We start from the raw sequence: 23,935 nt of genomic DNA on the forward strand, positions 1-23,935 counted from the left end.
CACACACATTCTCCAGTTCCTTGTAGCATAGCAGGTTGCTCAGTTTGAGCTACAACTACCTATATGCAAGTCTCCTTACCTCGATTATGCTGCAAGAGGACAATAGTGGGATTGACGATTGTGGTAGAAGGATAGGCAGAGGCAGATTTGCTGATTGAAGTGATGGAGGTTGGATAGTCAGTGCCAGTGCCAGGCTGGGGCACTTCATTTAGCACAGGACCTGGGTCCTGAAAAGAAGAGCATAACATCATTAGTAACATGCAGAAGGCTGCTACACTGGGAAAATCTGGGGAAAATCCCAACATTTTAAGCTGAAAGAGAAGCATAATCACAGAAAAATTTAGTATAAAAAGCATAAGCACAAGTGTTACCCTGCTCCTTGTACATACCCTGCTTGTTGTTAATGGAATTAGTTTGCTAAGGCGGTACTATAATTATTTGGTGTTGGGTTTCACAACTCCAACTCCAAAAGAGGGCACTAAATTCATCTAGCAGAATGGTAGATGACAGAAATGAGCAAATCTGGCTGGGGGAGAAGATGCAGACATCTTTCCCCTGATACATACACACAAATATTTTTGTTCCAAAAGTATTCCTTTCATAGCAAGTCAGACATGCAAAACTCATGCAGTTCTGGAGTAAAACATTATTACTGCAGATGGTTTGGTAAAGAAAGTCTGAGAAATTAAGTTAGCATCATCACTCAGGAGACAGTGTGATACCTACCTGATTAAAATAATGATATAACAAAGCCCCAAAACTGATAGAGGGTATAAGGTAGGACTCTAGCAAGGGAGATACTTAACATGGCTTTGCTGCTGGAGCACAGATAGCAATCTGTTCTTGCTCTCCTAAAGCATCCAGCTCCATTATTTGCTTGTTTCAAACCCACCTCTGATATCACCACAGCTCTCACTACTCTGTAGAAATACAGGCTGTGTCAGCAGGGAGACTTTGAAAGCTAGCTCACCTTTGAAAAACCTCAGTCCAAGGATACTGGGCTTTGGGTGGTGGTAAGGGGAAAAAATAAAGAAGGGATGATGACTAAGACCGTGTGTGTGCCAGTTTAGACTGAGATTGTTCAAAGCTTCTTAAGGAATTTGGACAAACAATTACTGTTAATGGGAAATGAGCATCCAAACAAAGAGAGTATGGAACAGTGGACCAAATTCCTGCACTCCTGCTGCTCCACTGTCAGAATGAAATGCTGCAAGCCACTGATCTGTAAAATCAGCTGAGCATTCAACGGTACTTTCATCACTATTAAAAAAAACCCCTGAATATGCACAGAATATTGCTCCAAAAAATTCCTACTTCTGGCTTTTCTGGTCAAGTGCAACTGCAACTCAGTGCCCTTCATACCCACCAGCATCAGAGGAAAGGACTTACAGCATCAAGCAGGGGGCTGAACAGGGGCCAGAGTGAGGTCTGGCACCAGAGCTCAGAGATAAATCATAGTGAGAATTGGCCATACTCAGAACAAGAATCTACAGTCTCTCCAACCTAGAGGGGAAATAGGGAAAAACAATCTTGTTCTGTCGGATGAAGGTGATCTTGGTCCAAGCAGCATCTGGTCAGGCCATAGACATTTCATGGCATTTCACAGAAAAGAATCATTGTTCTTCAGAAACATGTGTTCCCAAGAGAAAGACCCAGCCCCATTTTGCTGACTGTGATAATATTCCAAACAGTGCAATTACGAAAAAGGAGCAAGAGGCAGGGAGAAGTATGAAAATTGGGTTTGAGCTTCACTTTGATAACTAAAATACAAACAGGAATCCCTCAAAGAAGAGGGATGCTGGCTCAGGATAGGCTCAGGAGCCTCAGAAAAGTCACCCGAGTGGGTGAACAAAGACCATTTATATCATTGTGGAAAACAGCTCTGTGACCACATGCCTGAATTGAGCATGTCCAAAAACGTTTCAAAACCCTCATCTCAAGAAAGTCAGGTACAACAAAATTTTCAGTACTCCTCTATGATTTGGATGCCTCCTGATTTTTTTTCTGGAGCCTGCAGATAGGCTCCATTTAAAAAACAAACAAACAAAAACCCCCAATCAAAAATGAAACACCAAACCCAAACTTTGATTACTCTCTGCAATAAAATCCCCACTGATTTTAACAAAAGTAGAAAGGCCAATGCTGAGAACTTCTGAAAATATCCTCAGTTGATTTTTTCTTTTCCCCCCTCCACATGCCTGTTTGCTAGATCCCTACAGAGCCAGAGGGCAGACCAAACATCATCATGAGAGAAGGGGATTTCTGCTGAACTTCTTCCTTGTCCTTACAAGCAAGTATATTAAAAAAAACCCAGTGGTTTTAAGACTTCCAGTGCAAGAAAGGTTGTGTACTTTTTGCCTCCTCTGCAACTTTAACTGAGAGCTACTTTTCCTCCTTGTCCCTGAGGACTTTTTAAAATAGTTGATGTGCTGAAAGCAGAACAAAACCTAACTCAAGAAGAATACAATAAATTCCAACTGTTGTGGACTGAATTCTTCAAAATTTTCAAAGACAAGTGATTCCAAAATGAAGAGATATTCTCTGCCTAATCTATCCCACAGCACCTACATGCTTGGAAGACACTTAGCTCAGTAACTTATAACTTGTAGGTCATTGGATACTGGCAGCAATCTTACACTGATTTCATCAGGGATTTGTGTAGACACCATATGGTCTTGTGGCTCCAAGTGGAACAGAAAGCCAGCCCTAACCTTTAACTGGTCTGCTGTTGCTGCTTTAAATGTTATTCAAACACAATTAAGGATGCTATTAAAAGAGCCTGAAGAGATCAGTTAGTTGCAGCTATTCAGTTTATACAGAATCCATTATTCTGAGCAAATCCTGTGAAGACTCTTATGGTGTGCTTCACCTGGCAGAACGGGCACAAAGGGAGCCAGTCAAATGTTGCAAGAAGTCAACAGAAAGTTCAAAGCTGCCCAAGGCAGGCAAAACGCATGCACTAGCACAGGACGCAAACAGGGTTTCAGTTGTCATGCTGCTGGCAGGGAGTGAGTCATCGCTCCTCTCTCAAGTTTAGTATTGCAAGGAGAAAGTAATTTTAATCTGGGAATACAAATTTAGGAAAAGGGCGAGGAGGGTACTTGGCAAGCTTACTGTATGTGAGATGACTCCAGTGATTTCAGGCTTCAAGCCCCTGTGCAAAGCCCCCGTGACTGGAGGGACAAGTGAAGGTGGTGATGAGAAGAATGGCAGTTTCGGGTAAACAGAGGGTAATGTGCCAGATGTGGAAGGTGCTTGGTTATGGTGGGAGCCCCTCTGGAGATGTGGGGGAATGAAATCGTCTAGAGTTGGAAAAGTCAGGGGTGAGCCAGGAGAAACAATCTCAGGGAATACGGAGCCTTGCCCAAAAGGAACCAGAGGCGGTGGTGGAGTGCTGGAGCTGCTTTCTTGTTGTCTGTCTGGATTAACCTGGAGGAGGGGGACTACTATAACTCCAGGCTGAGCTGTGGTGGTGGCAGTGGCATCCTGTAGGAAACAAGGTGTTGTTATGCAACGGGGGAGGATTGATACTTTAGTCGAATGCAGCCATATAGTGTCATGCAAGGAATGTACCCAAAATGATACAAAGCCCCACTAGATTTTCTTTCCTTAGGGAGACATTCAGGCTTGCAGCCCTGGCCCCTGTGAACATATGTTTTTCCACAAAAATCTTCATTCCCCTCACCACCCTTCTCCCATTCTGTGTAGAAAACCACAGGAACAGCTCTGCATTCACCATCACTTGAGAAGCACTAGCCATCCCCGTAGAGAGTTTGGTTCTTTTACACCTTCCTAAAATAGAAAGATCCTCACCAGCCCAACCCAACTCCCTACAAACACCACACACACACAAACACACAGATCAACGTTGAAGGGGCACGCATGGGGCGTTAAATATTATCGAGTAGAAGATCACAAGACTCAGGTGGCACAAGAAGTGCTCAGAAATTAGGTAGGAGGGGAATAAAGCATTAAGGGAACATTGTAATGAATTAAAGAACTGTTCGCACGGCTGAAAGAAAACAAGGTTATGGAGAAAACATGTACCATGCTGCGTCCCATTGCCTTGTATGGTGGCTGTCGCTGCTGAGTAAGGTAAGGCTCTTTTCTCATCCTGTCCTCTGTGGCAGTTGTGCTCTGGGGCTCTAGCACTCTGTCCCTCACAGCTTGCAGAGCTGGCGACTGAGTCCGGGAGGGTTGGCTCGCACCATAACTAACTGCGTCTTTGCTGAGGACAATGTAAAAGGATGGCCTGGGAGGAATAGGAGGAGGAGGAGCAGCAGGAAGAGGCTTTTCAGTGTCTGTTACAGAGGAAACAATGTTGGTGGCTGGTGCCTGAGTGAGCTCAGCGCCCAAACTGGTGCTGGCTGCTGGGTCATGTGTGGTGCCAGCGGAATTTTGAGATGCGGCTGAGCAAGTGCTGTTAGATAAACAAGCTACATATAGTTTGCTGACCTTTTTATCCGCCTTCGTCTCATGACTGGAATTCATTCCAGCCTTACTACTGGGATCTGCCCTGTCAGGGTTGTGTTGTACGGATGATGCACTCGACGAGGAGCGATTTTCCAAGAGTGGCTGCCCAGCATGCACCTCGTCTTTGGGGCCTGAAGAGGGAGAATGCCCTGCTGGCAAACCTTGCTTCCCACTGGGGACGGCCCCATAGGGGGTAGGTGATGACAAATAACACCGTGCACTGGTGTTTGGTGATGCACGCTGCGTATAAGGCTTGGGTGCATTCAGGTACACGCAGTCCATGATGGGCACTGGCAACAGGTTGGTCGCTTTAGTGTCAGTGCGGGGACGCCATGCAAAGCTTTCCTCTTTGGGAAGAGGAGGACGGGGAGGAGCAAGGGCCTGCCAAGGCAGAATCAAGGAGGTAGAAAAGGAGAAAGGAAGCACCATCAAATGAAAGGAAAAAGGAAGGAAAAAAAATTAAATTCTAAGAATGAATTTGATCATTAGACTTGGGTTAAGCAGGTTTTAATACAGCAAGAATAAAAAGCAAATACAGTATCTGGAAGGCCAGTGCAGAACTCACTCACATACATCGTCTCATGCATTCTCTCTTTCTTAGCACAGCTCACTGCAGCACACAAACTTTACCCAGCTCTCAAGTCTCTGCCTACATGTTTCTCTGGGCAAAATAAATCTCAATACTGTATTGTTTTAACAGACCTGCACAGCAACACCCACCATGCCCCTGGGAAAGCCCGAGTCAAGATCTAACATCATGGCTAACTAAACTCAGGCTCATGCTTGTGTAACTAAATACTTCCCAGCACTGGGGACGTTTGAATCGCAAAGCCAAATTCAGAGCTCTAGGCCATGTCTGCGTGTTAAGTGCACTGTTGAAAAATGAACGTTGTGAAGTTTCACCAGTACTAATGAAAGCAGACATCATGTGAATACTGTAGCCTACAGTATTCACTGAGACTGGATGTGGCACTTAGTGCCATGGTCTAGTAACCACGGTGGTAGTGGATCAAGGGTTGGACTTGATAATCTCGGAGGTCCTTTCCAACCTGGCTGACTCTATTCTATTCTATGATTCTATTCTACCACAGCTGGCTAAGTAAAAAGTCAGCATTTCTTCCTTCCAAAGCCTAGCTCTTCAATTCTCTTCAGCATTTTTCCATCCTGAAAATGCTTTTGGGAAGACTGGAACAATTAAAGTTTCTTGAGGAACTGAGTTCATCAAAATTTGCCTCCAGAATCAAGATCACCAACAGAGAAATCCTGCTGCTAGTAAATAATAAGAAAAGCTTTACTGGTTTTGGTACTTAGCAACACATAGCTTGCTAACTCCAAATTGCCTGCTGACTGCAATTCCAATTACAATGATTTTTTTTTTCTGAGAAAAAAACTGAGAATGGAGATGCCTTAACAGTTTGCAACATTCAAATCTGAAAAGCAACATCCCTTAAAATTCATCAACATATGACAAGTCGTGGCCAGCAACTATTCTTGTTACATGAATATAGATGTAGAAAAGTTTCATAACATTACAGCTGCTGTCCCAAAATCTACTGTCCTCACACTGCCCCTCTGCCCCTCCCCACCTTCCCTGATGCATTAAGAAGTAGAGAAGAGGATTGGTAAGTGCTCTTCTGAAGGGTTTCTGCCTCTGAACAGGCTCATTATTTTTGGAATTTCTTCCATTTCAGCTTAGTTTGAACAGCAGTTCTTGAGACTTCTATAACAAGTACTATGTGTACGAGTGCTCCCTCTGTTCAACAAAATCAGGAAGGGACTACAGGAGAGTTGTACGTATTGAGCAGAAATAGGTCTCTCTTTAGGGTGCTGCTCCTTCCCACACCTTCATTCAAGCTGGACCTTCTTCCACTTTCACTTACGATTTCAGGAATGGTGTCTGGTCTGTAGCATTGCTTTAGGACCCTGATGATGGGAGCAGTCACGTTGATAGGGGGACAAGGCTTTAAAGGGACTCTGTTTCACACAAGAATGCAGTCTCTAATGAAAGGTTTCCTTACAAGCTTTAAGACTGCTTCTGTGCAGACTGAGCATCCAAAAGCAAAAGCATGAACTTACACTTCTCTTAACAGATTGACTTCAACAATTTACCTTCAGGTACAAATAACCTTTCCCTTGTTGGCTTGTATCAGTTACAGTGTTAAAACTGAAAGACATTCTCAATATATTATTTTTGATGTAGGGTGCAACTCTGATTTCTGCCTGCAGCAACCTCTAGGAAATAAAACCAACATAAAATACAAAATAGTTACAGATTACTACTTCACCTTTTTTCTTTTGAACAACTAGCATTGTCTTCTTCCTTCATCCACCAAGGAAACACTATGGTGTGCCTGAATACACAAGCTCCACAACACTTTGCTGACGTAAGGGTTGCCCCCATTTTAAAGGTACAAAAAGCTGAGGCATAGCAACTTACCCATCTGCAGCCAAGTCTGGAGTTCAGCCCAGGACTCCTGACCATGAATTCAGCGCTTCAACCCAGATGATCACCCTCAGGGTCACAGAAGAAAGGCTTACCTGTGGCTTGCTATCTGAAGAAAGGTTTGGACGCACACTCCTATAACCCTTGGCAGCCAGAGAAGATGGTTGGGCATCCCCATTGGCATCAGTGTTAGACGACGACCTCCAATCATCTATGACGGGAAAGAAAACTCAGATCACAGAAGATTCTTTCCAGCTACAGGATAAGTGAAAGGAGGGGACTCTTTTCTTCCTTCTTTTTTTTTCCATTTTTTTTCCCAGGCAACAAGAAATAATTCCAATAATGCAGTAGAAGTAACAGCATAAGCAGACAATGTTTGTACCTGTTTCTGAGTTTTCTGGCTCCAGACCTAAGCATTTCACAGAAAGGAGGGACAGAGGAGGTGGGGGTAGAGGATAGGCAGAGAGGGAAAGAAAGAGGAAAAAAATAAACCATTACATTTACAGAAAACATGTACCAATTGCAGTTAAGAGTCAAGCTACTTCATTTCACACATAAAATGCTTTCTAACAGGGCAGTCTAATTACCATAGAGACCGTCCCTAAACATGATGCCCTCCTTGTTTCTGACCTTTGTAAACACAAGGCAATTCATTCAGAGCAATGAAGAAACAATTGTTCACTGACATTCTTATTTCAGAGGCAAAAAGGCAGCCCAGCTTGCTACTTTTTAAAGCTGCAGTTTGACATCCGGACACCGCAAATTACTGGAAATGTGGGGACCCTGTATTCAGCCATGATACAGATTATGAAGACGTATATATCCTTATCAACATCACTATATATGATTAATTGAGATAAAGGACTGCCAACAAATAGATCAGGTTTGCAGGCTAAGTGCATGAGGGGAGTTATAAGATACGATGTCACTTTACAACGCAGTCCCTGCAGCTACATGCAGCAGTCTCATCACATATTTACCCACCTCCCACTGGGCTCCTCCCTACCCCTCATTTTGCTGTTTAAGTTATATGCAAAAAGCTTTTCCAGCTCCAAAGTACATTTCATAAAGCGATTGAGAGAGTAAGCAAAGGAAGTATTAACGAGCTGATTTCCATAGTAATGGGCTCATTGCCATTCAAGCTGCTGGAAATTTATGAAGCCATCAACAGAAAGGAAAGAGGCAACAGTGGGGGGTAAGAGTGAAGAAACAGAGAATGGCAAGCATAAAAAGGGGGTAGGGTCACGGGTGGGGCAGAATGGGAGAAGACAGAGCAGAAATCGGCACACTGGGGCTGGAATTAATGGAATTGCCCTTTCACCAACAATACAGTCAGAAACGATGTATGCTTTGCTTTCAAGAGCAAGTTTTACCCCCTCCCCCTTAACGGCATCTTGCCTTTGGGAGTTCATCCTCTCTGCCAGACCCACGACACTGGCCAGGTTTGTTATGCTTTGCCTGTCTCCTACAATTAAGTAATTACACGTCTCTCTATTGAAAGATGGCAGAGCTCTGTGGCGACACTGTCTGTCTGGGACGCTATCCCTGCTCCCCTGACAACCCAACTGAATGCTGTGGGGGCAGCAGCACCACTCAGCTTCTTTCTGTTCCACCTCACGCCTGGGATAAAAGGAGGTGACACGGGCCAGCCAGGCGAAAAAATAATAAAAAAGAGAGATTCTGGCAGTCATGACAAACTTAAGCCAATGACTGAGTGGTCACGAAACCTGCACTAGGAAAAAAACACAAGTCAGTCTCCCTCTACTGGTCTGGGTCTTGCAAGAGGTTTCCAACTATGCTACAGAATTTTGGGCTTTAAACTATAGCTAAATAGTCACCCCAAGACCCCGGACTGACCTATCTTGAGGTTACTGTAAGTAGCATATTCCAGTTAACCTTTCACCCACTTACTTGCAGGTTGCTCAACATCCTGAGGAGATGGCGAAGTGATATTCCGATTCCCTTCATAGGCTGGAGTTGCCCGGAGGGTTACAGCTCCTTTTCCACTGCAGACTTTAGTGGGATCCGTTTCTACAGGAAATGCACATGCATAGAGGAGACACACAGAAAGGGATGATACAAAGCTATTAGGAGCCATCAGAGCTCTAGAGTAATTTTAGCATGGCTGCCTCCAGGTGAATCAATCTAGTAATGTTTGTGCAGATGAACATTAGCTCTGTATTTAAAGCATTGAGAAATCAAAGCAGTTTCATATTCATGTAATTGATGAATGTAGCATTAAGTTCTGAGTTGGAGCAACAGAGCTAAGAAAGGAGGAAAAAAGGATGAATGTTTGAATCACATGTCACAGGTCCATTGGCTTTATTTGTTCTGCTTTGCATGGAGATACTGTGCTAGCAAGGACAGTCTACCATTACACCTGTGGCTCCTCTATAGGGGATGTCCCAGTGGTATAATGCAATACGATTTTTGTGCTGAAGCTTAAAACTGCCTTTTGTGGAGGACTGAAAGAGAAAACAAAAGACTTATGACCCTGAAAGACCAAATCTTGTAGCTATGCTGAATATGATCTAAAGGCAGGGCACTGCAAGCCATCTCCTTGCTATCTCCTCATTTCATGGCAGTGTTTCATCTTCTGACACAGGAACCCAACTCTCAAAACCTAGAAGGAGATTTAACATATACCTGTTCAGATCAACCAGCGAACCAGATACCAGATCATACCAGTGTCCTTGCTGAGGCACTGTTCAGCACAGTTTCTGTGCAGGCTTACCTTTGTGCATTTCAGTCCATGGATTTGGGTTTTCTCCTCCTGTCATCCTATTAAGTAATAACAAACCAGTACTTCAAGGCTATCTTTCTCTCCCCTACTTAAAATCTTTCTGGGAACTTGTTTCCTTTCAGATACCTATAGAAAAAATAAGCCTAAAGAAACTCTCACTTCTCTAAGCTACTTCCAGAGAAAAACACATCAGCTCCTCTTCTCATGCACTCTTAGTAATCCAGCAGCTGCCATCAGACTTCACTTTGACTTACCTACCTAGAGATACCTACTATGACACTGCACAGGGAGCATGAAGAGGGACTAAGCACATGTTGCATTACACAAGTGATGACACAATGATTTTTATTTTTATGAGGTAAGGATCATGTTACCTCTGCATGAGGAGGGATACAGCTCCTCTCCTGACCCATACTTAGGACTCCGGAAAGGATGGAGTAAGTAAGAAATCAGAGGATACTTTACTACAATTCAGCCTCTAGTTAACTTAGGCAGCACTGATGCAGCCTCTGTAAGGGGAAAGACTATCCTCTGTAAGGGGAAAGACTATATCAAAAGCTGATTAATCCTTAAATATGACACATTTGCACTCACACCACACACCTGATCACAACCTAAGATCGCCCTTCTGCCTTGTGAAATAGAAGTTGACTTCAACTCATTTTCACATGATTCAGAAAGGGTCCAGATTCTTTTTGCCCAAGAGTGCAGTTCTGGCTATCACTTCCATCTGCGCTGCAAAACATGCATTCCAAGGACTCTACGGACTACTTTCAAATCACAGGACAAAGGTTTAAGTTCCAAGACTCCAGTTTTAAGAGTGCTGGAACTCTAAGGTATGGACACACTGTTGGGAGTCACTGGGCCTAATTCAGACATCCACAAAGAGTGCAAAGTAGTTGTTCTACTACCCTATGCCTATATTCCCTTCACAGGCACTGGAGAGAAACGGAAACACTGAGAGTTCAACATGTCACATATGTCTAAATATCTTCTTCATCATATTGGAGCAGAATCAAATTTGGGAATCCATGCATTTTTTTTATTTTTCATACAACATATTAAACCTGTATACTGAACCAAAAGAATAAGAATCAGAAAAAAATGCTCTGAACTTAAAAAAAAAAAAAAAAAAAAAAAGTTTTGAAAATAAAATCTTGCCAGACTATTTCATCTTGGGAGATGAAGACAAATACCTAAGATGTTGAATTCCCTCACAATTTAGGTGAAATGACAGGAAACAGAAATCTGAATATCTCAGCACAGAAATCCAGGAAATGGTAATAAACAGGACATTAGCACTGCACTAGTCCAACAAAGCACATGTGTAACAAATTAGGAGAGACAAGCAGTATCAGCTAGACTAGTCTGATTATCCAAATCCAGGAAAGTACAAGAATAATCTTGTACTTTTAGTGTGCAAGCATGTGCTTGTGGAGGGGTGACAGGCAGCCTAACATCCTTATTTATTCATATGAAGATTAAATTCAGTGTATGTACAGAAAAACAAAACCATCCCACCAACATTGAACTACGCTTGAACCACGTATTTTCATAAAGACCAAAGATATGCAGGAAACATTCTTTGGTTCATCAGGAGTTTGGTTCAAAATGAGTCTTTAATAATAGTATTTTTCATAATCAAGCATTAGTAGAAGAGTTTACAATGATCCCAGATTCAAGCAGACACAATTATGTCGGCAGAGGAGTAGCATAATTGAGAACAGTGCATTTGTGCCATCAAGAGCTAACTGCATTACCTACTGATGAAATCTACAGCTCTGGGAGGAGTGAGAAGAGGATGAAGCTGAGAACTAGCCAAAGCATGTGGGTGAAGCAGAGAGACAGAGAGAGAGAGAGGAGAGAGAGAGAATGACGGCCAACTAATGCGTGGCGGGGGAGGAAGGAAGAAGATACCTGTAGGCAGCACTAGGTGAGGAGAACTTTTCACTTTCTTCACAGGGATTATTTTAACGGCAGAAATAGAGCGTGTACATAAAGGGACGCCAACAGCTGCAAACACAAAAGTGTAAATGGCACATCCAAAAAGGGAAGAACAGAATTTGGGAAGCATGCCACAAAATCTTCTAATGTACTTGGAGACACAATAGCAGGAAATTTCAAATACAAAAGCAGTCTACAGAGCAATGATGCAACCGTTAAAAATATCCCTTCGTTCGCCCTAATTCAGGATGTGTCTGTTTTATGCAGCATACAGAACTGCTTACTGAATGGACTGACTGCTGACTGCCATGATGCTGCTGGTGAAAAGAATCTGGAAGCATTAGTTTTTAGAAGCCATTAAAAAATTTTAGTGTAGTCATTTAACTGAGGTACACTACATGCAAAAATAAAAATGTTAAGTAGAACATTAATATGGCTCAGTTAAAACAAAATAAAGTGAAAAAACAAGGACTGAAATGTTGAGAGAAGAACATTACATGAATTCTGAATTTTATGGCACATATTTTACAAGTTCAGCAACGGAAGGAAGTGAAATGTGAAATCATCTTGAAAATAGTCCCATGCCAAAGAGTAGCATCCATATAGTTATTTCAGAAAAAAACCCCATCTGTATAAACAGTAAATTGAAGAGATTTCTACTGGACTCCATCAGCTAGCACACTAATCATACTAGATGTAGTAACACTGGGTAAAATCACACATAGCACTAAGCAAAATCCTAGTAATTGTTACAAAACTGTTCAAATCAACTGGTACAAACAGGGATCATTGTGAAAAAAGACAAAACTACTCAGAGGTGAAGCTCAACAGGACCTGCTAAGATAAACACCTTGGATATCATGACTCTACCAGAATAACTTGAGTTGTGTTCTTGATTTCTGCAGGGTCAGGATTTTCTCCTTTAGAACCTGTTTTCTGCGTGTATTAGCTGCAAAATGCTAGATGCCTCCTCACATTCCACGGCATCTCTCTCAGGCCTGCAAAATCAGGAGTAAGAGGAACCACATTTCTAATACTTTACACACTAATACTGAGCACTGGGCCAGCCTGAGGGAGACGTAGACATCAGGGTAGTGTGTACACCCCCTCTTGTGGCAGATCTTTCTGATTCCTGGCAAAACTGGAAAGCACAGACTTCACCAACCTAGGAAAGGGATCTCAAGCAAAAGGATGGGGGAAGAGTTCGACAGAATTTTTCAAACTTCAGAAAATCATCAGTTTTTAATTTGATACGATTGGTTTAAGTTTTTTTTTATAAAAGAGGAACCCAAATCAAATCCTGTTTTCCGTGCTTCTCCCTGAGCACTAGAGACCTTGTGAATACAACAGATCCCAAATCAAACAGCCTGTGGTTTAGGAAACAATCCTAATTCTGTTCTGCTCTGAAACTGACTGAATTTATCCATCCACAATGCAGTCAAAATACTAACCACTACAAAAAGACATCAAAGGAAAAGAAAGGAAATTAAACCAGCAGAAAACCAACCCATACAACCACATACTTTCATCCTGCCAAAAGAGACACTATCACCATACAAAACTGAATGCTATAAAGCACACTGCAAACCTGTTGATGTTAATATGAAGACTAGTTTGTTTCAATTTTTTTTTTTAATCACTTAAATGGTTAGTTCCTGCCTTTTAATCCTGGTCTTAAACCTCCACCTCTCACTGACACACAGGCACCCATAAACCCATGCTGTTTCAAGGCACTAAGATATTGATTCACAGGTGGTCACAAGTACCGCAAGTAGTGTACAGCTTTGCTCAAAACAGCACTAAAAATATACAAAGAGGCAAGTCCAGCCTGCCACTTTTAAGAAACAAAGAACACTTGTTGAGCTAAGAAATGCTGCTGCTATTAGCATGGTGCAGCACAAGGCTCTTCTTGTGTCAGTCGCCACACAAACTAAATTTGGAAACCCCTGCTACAGTGAATTCCCGGGGAAATCAACCACATCACGCAGCTGACATGCAGGGGGAGCTGCAGAGATGTCTCTGAAGCTCTTAACCCACCTTTTTCTTGTCCATTGCTGCTCAGCCCATTGACAACAGTTTTTGCAACATCAATTTCTTCATGTTCTGCAAGACAAATGAAGAAGCGGTTTTCAAGAAAGATTTTTCAAGTCTGCAACATCCTGAGCTGACTTGAATAAAACTGGCTCTTGTGAATTAAGAGAAACACAGAAGACAGTGCTTGAAAGGGCCACCAAAGGTCATCTAAAGCCCTATTCCTGAGCCATGACAGAAACAAATCTACCTCTGTTACTGCTGACAAATGTTTTCCTAATGAGTTCTTACAAACTTCCAGCATCACCCTAAAGCAACCTGTTTCAGTGCTTAAAAGCCTGTAAGCTTCTCAGTGCTTAAACTGAAGTCATGGTTTTTTGGACTCCATTCAAACAGTTCAGGTTTTTCTCAAAATGTGGTGCCAAAACCAGGACATGATACTCCAGTTGAGACTTGCTAAAATGCTAAAATCAAGAGGGAATATTATTCCATAGATCCTACATATGGCACTTCAATATGGCATCTGCTTTGTTTTTCACTCTGATTTAGCCTGTTCCCTGGGCAAGGCCAGAAGTTTTCCTCTTCCCAACCAGCCCCCATTTCCTGGTCCCTTTTTTTTTTTTAAGAGCTGATTTTTCCTATTCAGATGTCAAACGCCAAATTCATCTCTACAAAAACACATCAAATTCAGATAATTTTTTCAGGTAATCAGTAATTCTGAATTCTTGTATTCCAAACTGAAATAAGCCAAAGTGACCTACTCCAGCTCAAGATGTTTCTAGTAATTTTTTTAGCATTATGGGTCAAATTCAAACAACAAATGCAAATAATTGCATCAGAAACAGACAGGAATACTATGAGTAATAAAAAGGAAGGCCAATGACAGCAAGTAGAAAACAGAGACTTACCAGAGCTCATTGTGGCAGAGGGACTTTCCTTTTTCACTTCTGGATTTTGTTTATGTCTGTTTAAAGGGAAAGGCAGAATGATTACATTATGTTTCATGTCAGCCCAGAAAGCACTGGACATGATACTGAACATTCACAGGAGTCAAGACAGCTTCTTTAAAAAAATTAGTTTCAAACGCCAAATGGATTTGTGTCAAGCACCAGATACATTTTTTGCTGATAATTATCAGAAATGAAAGAGTATTTCCACCCAATATAGGTACTACTTCCACACTTTAAGACTAATCTTCAATATTCAATTAAAATATACTGATTAAAGCCTAAGGGTGTATACAGGGCAAAGTACAAGTCTGCCTAGTTTCTAATACATAAAACACGCATCACCTTTCAAAAAAAATTTTAAAAATCAAAGTGACACTAAAAGCTTTAAACCCCTCAACTTAGAGCATTTCCATATTTCAAGGCAATCTGTTGCTCAGATTAAAGTTTGTCTCTCCTTTGAAAGATATTACATTACAGAAGAGTTGCACTTGTCAAAATGCTTATTAACTTCTGCACCAATCATTTCCAGTCCTGTGATGCTGCTGATATTTTCAAGATCAGACTCCAGTAAGTGAAACTTGAAAATTGGAAGCTTTAATCCTTCTGGAACCAAAGGCAGTGAAATTACCAACCCAAGAGAAAAAATACCAGATGGGGATCAGATAAGAAAAAAATTAAATTTAATGGTCATGACAGAGGACAACTCTGAGGCCTATTTGTACTGACTCCTGTGGGGAGTTGATACCTGCAGCAAACAAACGGGTTTCAGTGTCGCAGATATTGGTTTGAATAGCCAAAGAGTAGCCTTTCTACAAAACAAGTCCATGTTTGACAAGATCTCTCAACTCTCTAAAGGTCCTAGGTTGAATCAAAAACCCTTTAAAATTTTGTGTTCCAATCTCCACCTCCCCCCAAAAAAAAAGTTAGCGCTAAAGAGAGTGAGATAAAGTGTAACTCCAGACAATTAATGGCTTCCACGACACAAGTAGAAATATGTATCTGAAACCATGAAATTATGCAGAAACAAGGACTGCAATCAGTGAAGTATAGGGGAAAACTGCTCAGAGAAACAAGAAACTAAACAAGAGAGCTCGAAATATTTGTTTTCTTGTTACATGAACTGGAGGCAGCAGTGGGACATTGTTAAGAGGTGGAAAATTCCTTCAGGGAACTGAATTTGCTCTCTTGCTTCAAGCACCCCCATTCTTAACTGGCATTTGTTTCATACCAGTCAGAACACAATGAGCATGTTCAACAAACACTCAAAAGGAAAATATAGTAACAGAAGAGTCCATAAAATCAGCCAATATCTGGGCTCCCCACCATGCCACCCTAGGAACAGCTGCCAATACTTAATTATTTAAATATTTTGTTCACTAAAATATCCATTCAAGATACATATTGCAGGTTGGTGAAGGCTCAGCAGGATGCAACCTATCTCCAAGCTGATCCCAGTAAAATACAGTGTGAAGTGGAAGGTGCAGTCTAAAACCAGTCAACAAAAGCCAAGTCCAAATTAAAGGTCTGCTGCCTGACTTTGCCTGCCCATACAGTATCTGTTTTTTGTTTCTACCATTTCATATTAGCAGTGAGTACCCTGAAATAGTAATGGTTGACACAACCTGAAAACACAGACAAATGTACTTAATAATAATGGTCTTTCTGATCTCCATATGTTTCCATTACAGAAAGGTGCCTTAGTTCAAGCAAACTAGAAAGAAACAGCCTAAAATGATAGTTTATCCAGCCTAAGGAGGTCTGTAGCAATATCACACTATTCTACACATAGAAAAATGTTACATGCTAAACTGACGGGGATAAATACAAATCCCTCCATGGGGCAGGGAGAAAACCACAAGAAGGGGCAGTACTGCAAAAAATCTCAGCTGTAGGATTAATCCCTCTCTGAAGCTGAAGAGGTTGCTGGTACCCTGAAGTTTTAACTCAACACTGGCCCTTTCCATAGGCTTCATGCAAGTCAACACAAAGTTTCTTCCACTCCAAACATTCCCAAAAGGTTGCAATGCTTTCCTCTGGTATACAAGATAAAACAGGAGGGGAAAAATAATTTAGTGTGTTACCTTTTCAGGACAGAAAGATAATTTACTAGCTCCCATGTCTGGGCAAAGGCAGGGTTTCACTACTGTTGCAATTCCAGAGCAACACATGTCCCCTTCCACAACGGCAGTATCTGACCAATTAAACTCGTGACCACATGCTTTATACTTTTTAAACAGCCATTTGTTTAGAAATAGTGACATCACAAATGCCATAAAACTGTTTTCAGTGATGTCTTTTTGATTCAAGAGTCTTGACATAGCTTACAGTGTGAAGTACTGGCTTCCATTGCATTAAGAAAAGCATTTAGGAAAGAATTCACAAAAAAAAAAGGTACAATTATTTAGCATTAATAGAACAAATTACTTTTTACAAAAAGGTGATTTAAGGCTAAAAACAAAGTGATAATTAAAGAAGCTTGCTAAAATGTGTACAAACTCATTAGAATTAGATCTATAAAAATTACTTTCCCAAATATCCCCACATTTCCTAGCAATTATAGAATTCAATTAAAATAACAAACATCCAGTGTTCACTTACTGTGAAACTAATCCACATCCTTCAAGCGCACAAACACATGCTTAATGTGAGCTCCCATACACAGAATGGATTCAGCATATACAGGGTGAGTGTAACTAATCCTGAGCCCCTGGGTTGGTCTAATTCCAGAAACTCCATTTCAAAGTTGATTTTGATCAGTTGAGAATCTGCATACAGACTTTCTGTATGCAGGTAGAATTAACTCTTGTTTAGATTGACATCTGCACGTTTGGAGTTGAGAACGTGCTTTGGCAACTCTTTGCATCAGGGCTACAGTTATTCTACCTGTCTCCCATATACTTTACCCAAACCACATACTGACGTCCTATTAGGTCTATCTCAGTCCTGAGTTGCTCTTGGGACCAGATAAACCAGCCAGATTGCACATCTGGCTCCATGGCCCCAGTATAGCAAACTGTTGCCTGCTCTAACACCTGGGAAGGTACGTGCTGTAGGCCAGTGTGCCGTGAATGTTTGGATGTAACATCCTCAGACAGAGCAGTCTCTGTCAGGTTTGACAGACAGAGCAGTTGGCTCTGGAAACATTTGCTGCTCCCAGTTTGCCTCAAAAACTTCCTCTAGACATGGCCAAGCCATTCCTTAGACATTGATGCAAGTATGCACAGCAGCACTTCAGAAGGGAGCCTTGCAAAGGGAACCAAGAATGAAATCCCTCATGTCAGTATTAAAAACAGAGGAACCCATAATGACAGATCAGGCAAAGAAAATAAAAAATTAAAAAGACAAAAAAAAAAAAATACTCCAAAACAAAACCCCCATGTGTCTCCTTCCAGCTCCCTGCTCTAACCAGCTAACCAGAACCTCCTTACCAGTCTGGAACTAGTGCCTTTCCTGAAATGTGACAGACATAGCAACAAAGGCTTCAAAGCTGCAGACATTCTAAACACAATGAAAGGTAATGAATTCCTCAGGGCATAAGCCAGCAGCTGTAACCCTGAGCATGCCAATGTCCATATGTAACATCCACCAACTCCTTGTCAGTTCAGTCCTACCTCTAGGCGGATGTTTAACATTTCCTTCCTCCCTTTCACCCACAGTACATTTCTTCCAAGGCTGCAATTCCTTCCCTACTTGGTGTGGAAAAGAGAGCAGTGTGTTCAGAAGCCTATTTAGGAGGAATGCAGATAAGTGGCAACTACTTCTGTACAGCGTGTCTGGATTATCTCACATGCTCTAAAGGTTTGAGTACTCCCCCTACAATGGCAGGGGGTAACAAACAGCTCATTAATAGTTCTGAGCAAGGACACACGCTCTTAAGTCACTGGTATCTCAGCTAAGAGTCGCAGGCGGTGGTTATTTTTGGTGGTCTAATGCTAGTGTGGGGAGAAGCAACTTCCTTTCGTTTCTTCTCTCGTTATTATTGACAGCTCTGATGACTCACACAGGATTTTAAAACAATTGCTAGATATGAGATGGGGATTCAAAACTTACTGGGCTGGTCCCTTATATTCCTGAGATTTAGACTCCTGCTTTATTTTCTGAGTTCTGAGGTTTTCACATTTGCAAAATTTTCTCTCTATATACATGAGCTTCAAGTGTTTTGAGGCTGCATTTAAATTAAATATCAAATTCTTATTTATATTAATATAATCTAGGAGTTGAGGCTTTCAGAAGAATGGTAAGCTTTCAGACTTAAAGGATGATTAACAATCACCAAACTTACTTTTTACCTGGTCATGTCTTACACATCACTGGCAGCACTCATTTTTTTCACCCCAGGCTCAGACCCTTTGTCACAATGCCACCAGTCTCCCTGACCCAAAGGCTCTGCTCAGTGAGCCATGTCAGCAATGCGGAGTCCCAAATCTGCAAAGATGGCAAGCGGCTGCACTGCGGTCAGTGCCTCCTACCAGCAGGTTCCTCTGCCTAAAGGAACTTGCTGGAAAGCACATCTCTGCACTTCTCACTTCGCATCACATAAAACGTGGCAAGAAGAAAAATAACTAGAATACAGTAGGCAGTTCCAGGTTAACCCAGGCAATCAGCTCTCTCTCCAAGTATCATTATCTTTTATTCTGAAATACTGAAATACGTTGCCTGTCATTTTTATTTTAAGGGTTAAAGAACAGCTTGTCATTCCTTCAGAAGACGTTATGCTCCTAAGAATAAATGTCATGAAAAGACTGAGTAAGCAGTGCACTTAGAAGAATCATACTAATTCTGTACAAGACAACAACATCCCCATGCTCTTCAGTACGTGTTACGACAGCAGAGAGAGAGCACTGAAAAATCACTAAATGAAACAAATGGCAGCATTAAACATCAGCTTGGGTAAGGTGTTCTTATAAATAATTGAACTTACAGCTGTTACAATAAACAAACACAGCACATTTCATATGCAGTATTACTTCTCTATTTTTTCTTTAAATATAATATGTGTTTGTTTCCTTCCTAATTGGCAAACTTAAGTTATCTGGGGTATATGTGCCAGGTTTTGGGCAATTTAAGAGAAATGTGCCTCTCTTAATAACAAAAGTCAAAAAGGAAAAGTAAACTAGGAGATGTGGCTTTAAGAATTCAGAGATGCTTTTGAACTAAGTCATCTTACAGTCATCAACTTCAGAGTAAACAAAGTTTATCTGCAACCTGAGTTAACTCAGTTCAAGGTCACCACTTTTGGAGCAGAGGGCAGAAAAGGATCTATTGGGTCATCAAGCCTACTCCCATGCTATTGCAGGCAACTGTGTCATACAATACTGTGCAAGAACACTTCACATTCCAGCTTAAAACTGGTAAGGTTTCCCGCCTCCACCACTCCTCCTGGAAGCCTGCTCCAGAACTCATTCCTCTTATGGCTTGAATGCTTTTTCTAATTCACAACCTAAATTAAATTCATGAACAGCTACAGCTAAATTGTTTTGCACCAATACAATCTTTTTGTTTAAGTAGCTCTTCCTCCTCGCGCTTACCCCCATCCGTGCATTTTTTGAAAGCAGTTGCACCTCTGAGTCTTCCTTTTACAAGCCTGTAAACAAGCATTTCCAAAGAAATTGATCGGCACGTTGTTACCCATCTCATTAAAATCTGACAAACAGCAGAAGACTGTAAAAGATCATCAGGCCAAAGTCTAAACTCCACTTAACGTCACAGAACCAGAGAACAAAGCCTACAGCTGACATGCCCAACAGCTGAAAAGTAAAGTTTAAAAGGTAAATCAGCTTTTTTTGACCATTCTCATTCTGACCTGTCTACTAAAATGAATTCCACGACTAGTGCTACTTCAGATAGTGATTTGATGTCTATGGGAACCTCCCTGCAAAGAAATAGACTGGAATAATTTCACACCAGCCACTGAACCTTCCTCAAGTGACATTGACTTATACCTGGAGGGTTGTGGGGATGAAAGGTGGCTCCTGCTTGTGCCATCAAGCTCTCGCTCTGCTACAGACTCAGGGCTTGAAAAACAGCCATCCAGAGGGTTTTTTTGGCACAGAGCAGACGGCATACAGTGCATCACTGGTTCCCTCTGGATAAGTTAAGTGCTCACATCCATCACCTTACAGTCAAAAACATTTCTTCTCATGATAATAGATTCCAAAAGCACTGTAACTGGGCTTTGACTTCCTCCTGAGTCTGTCATGACTGCCCTCTGTCTTTAGTATTTGATGGCTGAGATCATGGTGACAGTAGCTTTGGCCCATATATCATGGGTGTCTGCTGAAGAAACAAATGCCTTTCTGCCACACCCATACACCAAAGCAGCTCACATTAACATTTTGAAACTTCAGAAACAAAAATAAAATTTTCTAGGTTATTTTAAATAAAATCTCACATTCATCTTAGCAGGAGACACAAAGCACAGCCCTTGAGAGCAGCAGAAGCTGAGATTTCTGTTCAGATTTATCTGTGATAGGTATGCTCACACCTCATAGATGGAAGCATTATATAAACAAGCCAATGTACATCCTATACAAGGGAGCTCACTGAGCTCAGCTCTCAGGATGCCAGCTCCAGAGGGAAAGTTGTAAGTGACTTAACAGCATATCACAATCTGGAACTGTTCAGGACACTTAAATGAGATTCATACAGGAACTGGGGCAGGGAGCACGGAACTACTGAAATTGGGATTTGTTTATATTTAAGGGGTAAGTAATTCAGTGACATCCAACTTATCTTTGTTGCAATAGGAAAATCTTTCAGACAATCTGCAATGGCCACACCTAGCCAAGAGGATGCTGTTTTTATGCTTCAGCTGGAAGAAACAGAAGATTCATTCAGTTCAAGCTGTTGTGAGACTACTTGTAAGAGCAGTGCAGCTGGAGTGCTCTGGGTACTGCACTTAACTCTGTATACCTCTGATATGGGGCCACTTGTGTCTCTGCAGAACAACTGCTGTAAATAAACAGACACAAATTCCAGAAGCCCTCATTATGTATAACAATGGATCCATTCAGCTGACTGCAGGATCAAGGGACACAAACACTGCATTGCATTTACTATAGTGAATGGCATTCTATAAATACTATCAATTAGATCATCTAAACAACATCCAGCAGCTTCCCTTGCATGATTTTGTATAACAAAGACTACAAAGGCTGTCTTCACCTCTGTCACACACTATCAAACAGTGAAGCAGTAAATAAGAGGAAGTTCCATTAAGTAGAAATACTAATTAGAGATTGACAAGTATTACAAAGTTCAAATCCAGTTTACAGACATTTCACAAAAATGGGGGTAGAGAGAATATTCTGATGCACCTCTGACATATAAAACAGATACTTTAATGCTACAGACCACCTTATACCATCACAGACATCCTGAGATTTCCAGTTGTGCAAGGCAGAGGAATTGCACAGGCATTAATGAGTGCTCACTGTGGCAACCACACCAAACATTAATTTTTAATTATGACCTCTTCTAGCATTAGCTATTCTGAAGCATTGTACAAACACTGACTAGCAACAGCTAACACTTTCAAGGTGTATAGGTGATAGTCCTACTTTACACAGAGATGGAAGACTTGGGCCTCTATTCTATGCAACATCTGAAATCAGTTGAGCTGGCATAGTGTAACAGGGTCTTATGGGTATCAGCCTTACAGGTTTTTTTTTTATAGTTTCAGAATAAACAAAATCAATTTGAGAGTTGGTCCTATTTACACACAACTGCACCAACCTCCAGGGAATCACATAAAGCTAAGTCAAACCAATGCACATGGGGAACCAGGCACATAATACTTCCAACACACCTCTGACAAACAAGTTGAAATTAGACGAGGTCATTTTCCTTAGCCTTTGCCAACCTGGAAGCATTGGTACGCCAGAAAAATTGCCATGGAACTGATTCATCTACCTGGATATCAGAAACAATATGGTCTCAGCAAAACTCAAAAGGCTGGTCACTGTCAGGCATCCAAGGCCAGACAGCAAACCTGTGCCTGCCAGGGAATTCAGGTTGGAGTGTTGGCTTGCTAGCCTTGCTGGACTGTGCTGCTTCTAAAGTCACCTACACACTAGAATGAAGAACACAGTAACTGCCTCTCTACTAAGTACTGAAAACACTTGCAGAAAAACAAACTGATGGGTGAAGTAGCAATCTGATACTCCAAATGTCTCCAGAAATAGAAGAAAGTTACATTCCAGAAGCCAGTTCTCATCTTCACTTCCCTCTTACTCCTCCAGCCTCAGGTGACCAAATCCACATATTGCTGAGAACTCCACATCCACTCTCTTCACTTTCCTTTTAGTAACAGCCTCAGAATCAACATTCAGGAACTGATTTCAAACTCTCCTTCCCATAAAAATGATTAGGAGAAAGATCCAATCACAAATGGTAAGGAGGCGAGAAGATGCCCATTTTATTTAATGAGTACACAAATCCATGTATTACTACCTTGATATTGCCTCTTTTTTCAATTAGCAACTGGAAATACCTATCCAAATGAAAGCAGCATTCTGAAAAGCAGTGTGCACTGCCCCATCAGACCTACCCACTCAGTGCACATTAGCATATGCCAGTGCCAAGTAAAGTCCTGAGAATTCAGCTCACAGCAGTCAATCTAGGAGAGCTAGATTTGACTAACTGTGACTAAAAATCCTACCAGTGTCCTTACCTTGATTCAGGCTTTTCAGTCAATGGTGCCATTTTCTTAGTCTCTTGATTTCATTCCATTAGAGGTACGAAAGAGTTAAGGAAATCTTTCACTGTGGTGCCCAGTCACTTGGCTGCTGAGGTGTAACAAGAAATTTGTGCAGGCATCTCTCTCTCTCTCTCTGGCACCCTTAAATACTTTGCTCCTCCTACTGCTGTGCTTTAATTAGCCAGCTGGTTCTTAGTCACTCCATCCTGTCACTAGGCTTGCTCACTAACAGCCACCCCCACCCAGCCTGCCTGTCACTCCCCTGCCCCTGTCAGCACGAAGGACACTGATTCTTCCTGCAGCTCTGGAGCTGGGGAAGGGAAAAAGGTTAGAGTTGACACTCCATGGTAGCTTTGGTATGGGATGCACTTCAGAAGAGAAGTGGCAGAAAGACTTTGAAGAGATATTAAAGTACTTGAAAAAGCACCTTTTTTTTTTTTTTTAAACCAGGCAGCATCTGCTTGTGAAGGAAGGAAAATTTTCATTAGCATTGGCATGACAGATCCTATTTCAATGGGTAGGAGCTAAAGGGGCAGCTAAAGTTTCTGCATATGGCAGTTGAGACTTGTAGCATAAATACCTGACATGACACAAGGGGAAACTAACTGCTTACATATTATATGCTCACTCCATGGGCATCATAACAGGCATCA

The 23,935-nt window shown here is 41.6% G+C and overlaps 1 protein-coding gene across 16 annotated transcripts in view; it reads right to left on the reverse strand.

The window, feature by feature from the left end:
- SORBS1 (sorbin and SH3 domain containing 1) overlaps window positions 1-23,406 on the reverse strand; it is a 78,051-nt gene extending 54,645 nt beyond the window's left edge. For 2 of the 16 annotated variants that reach the window (XM_032694253.1, XM_032694248.1), the window contains exons 1-8: window positions 23,256-23,392; window positions 14,543-14,598; window positions 13,641-13,706; window positions 8,828-8,947; window positions 7,299-7,325; window positions 7,012-7,127; window positions 3,115-3,486; window positions 80-227 (exon numbers count right to left, since the gene is read on the reverse strand). In XM_032694253.1, the coding sequence (XP_032550144.1) occupies window positions 80-227; window positions 3,115-3,486; window positions 7,012-7,127; window positions 7,299-7,325; window positions 8,828-8,947; window positions 13,641-13,706; window positions 14,543-14,598; window positions 23,256-23,287 (937 nt within the window). In that variant the 5' untranslated portion in view covers window positions 23,288-23,392. Of the gene's footprint in view, window positions 1-79; window positions 228-3,114; window positions 3,487-4,047; window positions 4,855-7,011; window positions 7,128-7,298; window positions 7,326-8,827; window positions 8,948-11,576; window positions 11,673-13,640; window positions 13,707-14,542; window positions 14,599-23,255 lie in introns of all 16 variants that reach the window. The other 14 variants (XM_032694260.1, XM_032694257.1, XM_032694254.1 and 11 more) reach the window with 12 other exon arrangements.
- Between the last annotated feature and the right edge of the window lie 529 nt (window positions 23,407-23,935).

The sequence above is a fragment of the Chiroxiphia lanceolata genome, chromosome 8 (genome assembly GCF_009829145.1).
Source record: "Chiroxiphia lanceolata isolate bChiLan1 chromosome 8, bChiLan1.pri, whole genome shotgun sequence".
NCBI lineage: Eukaryota > Metazoa > Chordata > Aves > Passeriformes > Pipridae > Chiroxiphia > Chiroxiphia lanceolata.